Source organism: Sceloporus occidentalis, unplaced genomic scaffold (assembly GCF_023333645.1).
Source record: "Sceloporus occidentalis isolate IW3139 unplaced genomic scaffold, rSceOcc1.0.p SCAF_4, whole genome shotgun sequence".
Classification (NCBI taxonomy): domain Eukaryota; kingdom Metazoa; phylum Chordata; class Lepidosauria; order Squamata; family Phrynosomatidae; genus Sceloporus; species Sceloporus occidentalis.
In genome coordinates, this window is record NW_028316984.1 from 143,397,974 (window position 1) to 143,408,295 (window position 10,322).

The 10,322-nt window shown below is 39.6% G+C and overlaps 1 protein-coding gene across 2 annotated transcripts in view; it reads left to right on the forward strand.

The window, feature by feature from the left end:
• ZNF106 (zinc finger protein 106) overlaps positions 1 to 10,322 on the forward strand; it is a 67,855-nt gene extending 57,533 nt beyond the window's left edge. For both annotated transcript variants that reach the window (XM_089521880.1, XM_089521882.1), the window contains exons 20-22: positions 990 to 1,061; positions 3,680 to 3,826; positions 6,020 to 10,322. In XM_089521880.1, the coding sequence (XP_089378006.1) occupies positions 990 to 1,061; positions 3,680 to 3,826; positions 6,020 to 6,076 (276 nt within the window). In that variant the 3' untranslated portion in view covers positions 6,077 to 10,322. The remainder of the gene's footprint in view (positions 1 to 989; positions 1,062 to 3,679; positions 3,827 to 6,019) is intronic.

Genomic DNA, 10,322 nt, shown 5'->3' on the forward strand with positions numbered 1-10,322 from the left:
TATGACCCGTGGATAAGTCGAGGGTCAGACTTAAGGGGGCAGCCCAGCTGGGGAGAGGCTCCGGGACAATCAGCGTCACTCTAGCCGGGCTCCTTCCTCATGAGGAGGGAGGCTGGCTGGAGAAGGCTGCGAGGGGCAAATTCATGCCCATCCCAGGCTTCTCTCTAGTCGGCTTCTCTTCTCATGAGGGCTCCTCATGAGGAGGGAGGCAGGCTGGAGAAAAAAAGCCTGCGAGGGACGAATGCGCACCCTTCCCTGCCTTCTCTCTAGCCGGCTTCCCTTCTCATGAGGAGGGAGGCCGGCTGGAGAGAAGGCTGCAGGGCGAACGCGCGTCACCCCAGGTGGGCTTTTTCTTGTGGAGAGAGCCCGATTGGGGAGATGCTTGGTTGGGGGACCCCACTGACCCTTGTATACGTCTACCCCAGGATTTTGGGGACCATTTGGGGGCCAAAATTTCTCGACTTACAGTCAAGTATATACGGTACTTGAGGCAGACCTGAGAGACACATTGTTTGGTGGATAATCCTGAGTGCATTGTAAGGGCTGCATAACTGTATGACACACTATATTTTACTGATTTTGTGTTCTGTTCCCTAAAATATTTAGACTGTTAAGTTCATGCTAAGTGATGGAAAAGTTTGAAGAGCTAACTCTAGGCTGACCAGTACATCTAATGTTTTTTTTTAAAAAAAAAAAAACACTAAAAAGCAAACCAGTATTAATTCTGTTTATGCAACTAAAGAGTTTTAAAATAGTTTTCTCTTTCCAGTTCAGCTTCTTTTCTTAATATTATCACTGTAAAAAGACTAGGTAGGAATTGTGAAACTGATTCCCAGAAGTGTGTTTTCCCTTAATGTTTGTAAACTACAGTAAAGTAAATCAAGAATTTCAGTTCATTATGAAATACTAACATGAGAAGCCTTTAGTACATTAATTTTCCTTGAAGTATTTTCTTTTGCTATTAAAATTTGTTTGTCCTCCTTTCTCAGATCTACACTGGTTGTTATGATGGTAGCATCCAAGCTGTGCGGCTGAACTTGATGCAGAATTATCGTTGCTGGGTAAAGCATTAAGCATTTTTGTTAGCTAGACTTGGATTTTTGTAAGCTCCTTCTGCAGGGCTTCCTCTTTCTCACCTCTGTCCTTTAATTTCTGTCCAGCATTCAGCTGCATGTATTATCATGTCTGCTCACTTCTTGGATCAATCTCTCCTTTATTGTCATCCCTCATTGGCTCCCCTTCCCTTTCTGTATTTGTTATAAACTTCTGTTGATGATTTTTAAAGCCCTACATGGGCTGGCCTCTCCTTATTTATCAGAGCTTTTTTCTCTTTACCTTCCCACTCATTCCCTCCATTCTGGTAGTCAAGGCCTGTTGTCCCAGCCAAGGATTTTCACTGCCCTGTCCCAGATCCATTGTAATACAGTGGACCCTTGTTATACGCTGGGGTTTAGTTCCAAGATCCCCCGTGTATAACAAAATCCATGTATGCTCAAGTCCCATTAAATATAATGACATAGCAAAATGGTGTCCCTTATAAAAAATGGAAAATCAAGGTAAATTTATACTTTTTTGGAACATTTTCAAACCGTGTATGCTTGAATCAGTGTATAAAAAATCCGTGTATAAGAAGGGCCAACTGTAATAATACGATGAACACCCCACACCAATTAAACAATGAGTTTTGAAGCTTATTCTGTGGGACAAGGTTTTTAATTAACCTTTATAGTATACTTTTATCAACGGTTTTGTGTAGTTTTTAAATCTGTGTATTAAAATTAATAATAATAATAATAATAATAATAATAATAATAATAATAATAATATGTTTTATTTATAGGCCACTATTCCTCAATGATCATAGCGGTGTACAGTAAAACTTGAATACAATACAAATACAAGGTGACAGTTAAAGGAGGGAGAAGTCTCATCCTTCAGGCAGTCCCTGATGTTGCTGGGTCTGCCTGATCGCTCCCTCTGAGGCCGAGGTGACAGTTGAGGAGGGAGGGGCCTCTTCCTTCAGGCACTCCCCGATGTTGCTGGGTCTGCCTAATCGCTCCCTCTGAGGCCAAGATGGCAGTTACAAGAGGGAGGAGCCTCTTCCTTCAGGCAGTCCCTGATGTTGCTGGGTCTGCCTGATCGCTCCCTCTGAGGCCAAGATGGCAGTTACAAGAGGGAGGAGCCTCTTCCTTCAGGCAGTCCCTGATGTTGCTGGGTCTGCCTGATCGCTCCCTCTGAGGCCAAGATGGCAGTTACAAGAGGGAGGAGCCTCTTCCTTCAGGCAGTCCCTGATGTTGCTGGGTCTGCCTGATCGCTGCCTCTGAGGCCAAGATGGCAGTTATAAGAGGGAGGAGCCTCTTCCTTCAGGCAGTCCCTGATGTTGCTGGGTCTGCCTGATCGCTCCCTCTGAGGCCGAGGTGACAGTTGAGGAGGGAGGGGCCTCTTCCTTCAGGCACTCCCCGATGTTGCTGGGTCTGCCTAATCGCTCCCTCTGAGGCCAAGGATTAGCCATGTTGAGACCCATTATTGGGAAAAAGGTGGGATATTTATTATTATTAATAAGAAGAAGAAGAAGAAAAAGAAGAGGCAAGACCAGGCTATAGAACCTAATTAGTATCCTCATAGTGCTTGGTTTTACTTTCTCCCAATATATAGTTTCTAGATCTCAGTCATCGTGTAGTGTATAGAAATTCTGGTCATATTTCAAAGTAACCACGCACCTGCTGACAGAGTTATAGTGTATAGTGCTGGAGCCTATTTATGATCCTTCCCTCTCTTGCCCATGGTCATTCTTGGTAATGAAGAGGCAAGACCTCTTGGCAGATGCATATCTTTTCAGGAGTGTCAGCTGTTGCAAGGACAATTTCACAGCAAATTCTGGCAGCATATAACTATAGATCTGGATCACAGCCAAATTTGTTGCTTTTGTTCGTTGAAATCATTCCACTTAGAATGGCTTTATTTATTTCAGCAACATGACTCCAAGATTTATAGCAGGGATAGTAATCGTATGGCCTACCAAGTGTTGTTGGACTGCAACTCCCAGCAGCCCTTACCTACATAGCCAAATTCAAGAATGCTGGGAGTTGCAAGTCAATAACCTTTGGTGGGCAGGCTAGTCCCCCTCCCCCAGTGTATGCAGAAGTTTACAAAAATGGATCAGATTCCATTCTGTGATGATTATAGAGTAAAATAGACAAATGAAAACAAGAGATTTTGTTGGGGGAAACCAGACTAAGGATTTATTGGGAAAGAATATGTGACCTTCCTGATAAGAGTTGTTTGACAGTGTACTTGCAGGGGATTAGACTAGATGACCTTTAGGATTCATTTCAGCGCTCTAGTTCTATTATTCTGATTATTCATACCTTGGCCAGGTGAGGTATGTGTACAACTATACAGTACTCTTTTTCTTCCACTTTAAAATCATGGGCCCATAACATAATACATAATAAAAAAATGCTTGATGATAACAGAATGTAGGATCATCTCTGGGAATGTTTCCAAAAAAATGATAAATAAGATTGTACTCTGTGATTTTTTTTAATGTTGTGTTTACGTATTGGTGGACAGAGGGAGCTTAATTGTCCTGTGTGTGTTAATTTTATGTTTGTTTCTTATTACTATTTTTGTGCCCTCAGGATTCTGTTTGTAACATTTTTCTCATATCTCTTGCCAGTGGCATGGATGTTCACTCATATTTGGAGTTGTGGACCACCTCAAACAGCATTTGTTAAATGATCATACCAACCCAAATTTTCAAACACTGAAGTGCCGCTGGAAGAACTGTGATGCTTTCTTCACCTCCAGGAAAAGTTCCAAGCAGGTATGTAGTAAAGTGTTATAGTAAAAAACAAAGCAATCCAGGAAAAAACCCATAGGCTGCAACTGCACTGCAGAAATAATCCAGTTTGACCTCTTCAACTGCCATGGTTCAATGCTATGGACTCCTGGGAACTGTAGTTTTTTGTGTCACCAGAGCTCTTTGACACAAAAGACTGAATGTCTCACAAAACTATAGTTCCCAGCATTCTATAGCACTGAGCCAGGGCAGTTAAAGTGGTATCAAACTGGATTATTTCTGCAGTGTGGATGCAGCCTTAGAAAGAATATTTGAAGTACAGTTTGGATATGAAGTATATTAAAGAATCAACAAATACATAACTAAATTCTGGAGAATACAGTGGTCTGCTGATTTTTGTAATATTTTTAAAATAACATTTTTTTAAAATAAGGCTGCAGTCCTGTGGTTCTCAGGAAAGTATGCTAGGACCAAAGGACAGATTACATTGTCTTCCCCATCCATAGAGAGGGAGGTCTGCAGATGAAGAGGGAAGGATGCCCTTGCAAGCATCCTTACTGAATGTATCTAAGGGTCACCCTTACCATTCCATCATTATTGCTCCACTTGTAATAGCAAAAGCATCCTGGGGGCACATCAGGGAACATTTCGGGTTCACCAGTTCCAAGGCTCTTTCAATCCCCTGGCAAGTTCTGGTACAAGGGAGAAATTATACTAGCCCTAGAGCAGTGTGATTTCTTTCCTCTTGCAAGTCTTCCTTCTAACCTACAAAGGTGAACCTGGTAAAGCTTTGGATTTAGCAATTCCTCCACCAAGATTCTCCTTCCCTTGTCCTTCTAAGAATGGTGTATAAGGTTTATTCAGGGGCCATATAGCTGATTAAAGAATATTAATATCAACCAGGATAGAATTGTAACATTCTAGATTAACGGTGGGTGTGGTGTGGCACATGGGCCACATGTCACCCCAAGACCACACTTTTGTGGTCCCTAAAGCCCCCACCTGCCATCCAAAGCCCTCAACTCCTCAACTTAAAAAAACCCTAGCATTTATTTGGGGGCAGTTTATGCCCAAGAATCATGCAGAATCATGCCCAAACAAATAAAAACATATGAAAATAACACTCTGCATCCCCACAAGCACCCCAGAACTCCATACCAACCCAAAATACTTCCAATTTCCATTTCAGTCCCATACAAAATGGTAATAATAATGTGACATCACTTCTGGTCAACATTTTGAGAGGGACTGGAGAGGAAAATAGAGGTATTTGGGCTTCATTTGGGGTTATGTGTGGTGCTGCAGGTGAGTCTGGGGGAGAAATTTAATAAAGAACAACAAATCTAGACAAAACCTGGGGCTCTGTATTACTACATAGTTGTAGGGCTGTTATTCCAATTCAACTGCCATGGTAACATACTATTGTAATTGGACAGTTTTTCAAACATACCTAGTCAGAAGATGGAGCAAACTTAAGTGAAGCAGGAAAGTATGGGGAGCTTTCAGGTAAATAGTTTTCAGATAAACAGTAGTAGTAACAGACTTACTAAATGTGAGAGAATACTTTGGCAGCAGAATAAGTTGTCTTGGTAGGTAATGAATTCTCTTTCATTGGAGGCATTTAAGCAGAGGCTTGGATAGCTATCTGTCAGGGATGTTCCAGGTGCATCCTGCTTTGCGCAGCCAGCACTGGTGGAATAGATGATCTCCAAAGTCTTCCAACTCTATGATTCTGTAATCTGCTTTGGTGTTAGATAGCAGCCTGGAGATCATGGTATGACCAGCTAGGCCTCCTTTGAAGAGCTTCATGGTCTAATACAAGGGAAGGCAATCTTTCAAGGGCTCATGCAGTTAGGATCACATGAAATGTGGTTGGGGTCAAATTCATAAAGTTTATGGCAGAATAGATAGAATGGGAGGAGTCCTGATTTACAACACATTTCACCCACTCCTATGGTTTGTATTGTAATCTGTTTACTCCTACCTGAAACACAGAATGAACAAAACATAATTAGTGTTACAGAACAGGAACACAAAGTATTGTTTTAATTTATTGTTTTAATTTGTAATTGTTTTAAACTGTTTATTGGTTTATCTGTGTTCTGCTCTGACTTCCCACAATATTTTAATTAATAGGTAAATAAAATACAACTTTAGTTGATTGGTTGTAAGCTCTGTTTGGTAAATGCTTCCCCCCCCCCCCCTCTCTTTTTATAGGATGCAGTGGGACATATTGAAAAACATGCAGAAGATGATAGCAAGATTGACTCATGAAGTTTTTTCGTCTCCCACATTGGGAAGTCCTTTTTATATACTGGAAGTTTTCCATGCCTCGTCCACCTCTAGTCCTCTCCTTTTTTCTTCTTCAGTTCATATTTGGAGTAGGAAAAGGACATGGGCTTTTTCCACCATTTTTCTTTTTCACTACAGAGACAGCATCTGGCTTGCAGCTCTGTAGATAAGGAAATGACTGACAGACTTAGACCAAACAAAACTATGTTGAATTCATTAGCAGAAGCAACAACAACAGAACCATTCATTTTGTCTTCCCTTTCAAAGAGGTGCATTGCACATGTATAAAATTTCTTATTCAGAGGAATGTTTAGAACTCACACTGGGTGCCTGTTGTGTTAACCTTTCTGTTTTATGTTGTATGCCAGATCCTCCCAGATAATTTATAGTTTGGGATGTAGACAATAATGATGATGATAATAAAACACAGACTAGAAAATACCACTTAAGCATTTTGCTCTGCATTTCCTTCCATTACACCTTAGTATCTTTCTTTTGATGTGAGGTCTTAACATGAATGCTTTCCTTTTAAATCTTCAATTTATATTGTAATTTAACCAACACTTCTCAGGGCAGGATCCCAAATGGATTTCTGCTGACAGAACAGCAGAATCCATCCAAACTAGGAGGCTATCCCTCTGCACAGTGGTCTCTCAGATTAATTTTGGAGCTCTGGAATACCCTAGCTTTCAGATACTTTCAGAGAGCTGCTGAGGCAAGAAGAGAATTTTTTTCCTACCAGCAAAGCTCTAAATGCTAAGGCAAAAACCAGCTGTTAGTCCCAACTAGGGTAAACCCATTGATTAAGTGGGGCTTTATAAGTATTGACTTACTCAGCAGTTTATTCAGTGAGTTCAGATTCACTACAACTGGGAATACTAGCAACTGGGTAGTATATGCCAAGGTCTGCAGAGTTAGTCACTATACTACTTTCTGTACATTTTAATCACCCAGCAGGCTAAATGATTGATAGCATCATCTAAGCAGCCTGTTCCTTAAAACACATTTACTGTAAATTGTTCACTTTTAATTATTGTGAACCTTGGTGCAAAGGCTAGTGCAGATAACAATTTCAGCTTTTAATATCTGTACACTTATATTCAGTGCTGTCTTGCCACAAAAATGGGCCTGTGTCCCTGATTCTGAACGTTTATGATCTATTGTGGCATTTAATTTGCTGAGCTTTGGAGTCCTGCATTGAATCTGAACATGTTCATTTCTGTCCAGTTGACACGAGACCACCCTGTGGTTTTAAAGCAGTTTCTGGTTGGTCCTCTTGTCCCAATATAATCTCATTTCATTTTTGCTGAATACCTTAAAATTTCTGTAATTGAATGTTACTGTGCAAAACACAGTATGTAAAACACAAACTTTTAAAATTGAAGGAGCCCAAGCAGAAGCTGGGAGTATCATGGGCATGTGTTGTGCCACAATTTACTATAATGAAGTAGAAGTAGCAGTCTGAGAAACTAATAGAGCTGGAAGACAATAATTACAGTGCAAAGAATTCAAATGTGTGTGGGAACATCAGCACTGTTTGCTTGGGTGGGTGCAGAAGTTCCCACTACTCAAGTTTGTACAAGTGGTTTGTTCTTTAGTTCTAAGCCATTATTCTTGTTATTACTGACTTCAGTCTTTATTATTATTACAAAAGGGAACTGAGAATCCCTCTAACAGTCTTGAATACCTACCTATGTAGGCTTTGACTTGTTTCATTTTATTGTTTCTGATGATGTCTAAAATATTAAAAGAGCAAAGAGTGTTGTAATCAACATTTGACAACTTGAGATGATGCACACACAGGAGGTTATCAACAGCTAGCTGTAAGAGTTAGAACAGACCTATATCTGGAAGTTGCTTTTCAGCTCACCTTGAAAGCTTGCCAGAGAACTTGGGAAATGCTACAGAATTTGTCCAATCTTCAATATATTCATTGCATTTTAAAATGCTTTGAAAAAGCAACATGTTTCTTTATATCAGTGGTTTTTAAACTTTGGCCCTCCAGATGTTTTGGACCTCAACTCTTGGCATCTCTGATTATTGATAATGAGTGGAGCTTTTGAGCGTTGTCAGAAACACCTGGAGAGAAAACAGTCCACAACAACCACTCTAAATAAAATATTCCCTTTTCACTCTTTCCCCATGACTAGAAAATCGTCTGCTGGGGGAAGGAGACTTTCCAGAGAGAAGCAGCAACCTCCATCAGGAACTCTTTTATTTTGCAGTTTATCTGTAGAAGATTTCTGAGGAGTATTAGTCTTTTGTTTTGTTGGTGCTTTGGATTGCTGTTCTCACAGTGGTACAAGCTAAGGGAATTGTAACGAGATCATTTTGGGGGAACTTTTACTACTTTACCAAGCAGTTCTAGTGTTCAACCCATAGAAGTGGTATGGTGTGTGTGTGTGGTTTTTTAATGGATTGATTTTGAGATCATCCTAAGCTAAACGTGATTGAAATGAAGGTACAGGATAAGTGTGTTGGTAAGAAAAATATGTGGCATGCAGTGTTTGTGTATTCTTGAAGATAAGTGAGTGAATGGATTTTAATTTTGCATCTTCTTCAATGATTTTCTTCAAAGTTTTACTAGAAGAGGATAGTGACTTTGCGAAAATGTGATGATATTTTTTTCATTAGAGCAGTAGCTGTAAGTGTTACATAACTTACACTACATTTTTTTCTAAGCTGTTATAATGGGTTGTTTGTGTATATGTGTGTGTTTAAGATGGTTGAGAAAATACCTTTTCCTTTCATCCATTTTGGGATGTCTTAGATAATTTGTCTTCAAACTGATTTAGCAATAGTGTGGTTGTCTTACCAAAGTTTGGTTCTGATGTTGGCCTTTATCTGAGACTTTGAGAAGAACTCTTCTAAACCATGTGACATATGCATAAATTAGCATCATTACTTAGCTGCAGAAGTTCTCAGCACTTCAGTATATTCCAATGAAACATCTATTAGAGTGTTACAGTTCTTTCAGGTTATAGAAGTTCTTCTGTTATATATCAGGGATTTTTGTTTGTATTGTTTTTGGTTTGAGGTTGTGCTTTCTATACTTCTGCCTCTTTATTGGGAAATGTTATGTTCTTGTAGGCTCTGCCAGAAACTGTGGCAGCAATACAAAGGACATTCTCATTGTCAAATTGTGAGATGTAGACTGTCAAGTTCATACAGTTTCCAAGTTTCTGGCATCTTTGTACAAATAAGTTGAAATAATCTTTAGAAAGTTTTTGCCTTTGAAGGTAGGGAGATAGAAATGATGTGGCTAGAGGGAATTGTGGAGTGTGTTTTTGAACTATTTGGGAAGTGTAAAGTTTTGTGTTGGCTAATGTCTGAGTAAGCTATTGTAGGCTATATATGGAGTGAATTTGGACTGCATGCCAACACACTTCCCCAACACAATAGGCATTTATTTTATGCCATTTATGTTATTTAGTGAATGTAAGGATTTGGTGTGTGTTAAGAGCTGTGCAGGAATGGTCTGTGTATCAAATATCAGGGAGCTGCTCTGTTGTTCAGCTGTTTGCATCTTTTTTTACAACTGAATCTCAGTGCCCCAGCTTCTGTTTGCCCTTTGAGACAAATGCTTCGGCATCAATAATCAAGACTCCAAAGCTACAGTCCACACTCTAGCTGGCGTTGGTGATCAAACCTCCATCTTGATGGCTCCGGCTTGCATTTTAATTGTCAGCTAGAATGTAAACTCTGTTTTGGCAGTATGGCTGATTAAAAAAAAATCTGGATTCATATTTGAGAACTCATACATTCAGTGGCATTTAGTTGTTGTTTTTTAATGTACAAGCAATATACATCCAATATCTTTCTTGCTCTAAATGTTGGTTTTCCTAGATCTCTAGGGTCCTGGCAGTTCGGCTTTATACGAAGGACAAAAGTATGCAGTCTTCATGTACAATATCATAACATGAACACAACCAGAAAGGTTCAAATTGTACACCAATTAAGACAAGGAACAGATTGATGTAATTGTAAAAATACTAGATGAGAGAAACCACATAAGTAATAAACCTCTTAACAGCTTCATTGGCAGCTTTCATCTCCTTATTTAGTTTCTGTGGGATAACTTGTGTGACTTTTCTCATGAGTAAAGATGTGTGGGCTCATATGCAAAGAATGACTTGGTCTTTCCTTTCCTTTCTACTACAAAGCTGTGAACTAAATAAATAAAAATAAAAAAATAAAAATAAAATAAATCTACTTTATAACAAGAGAA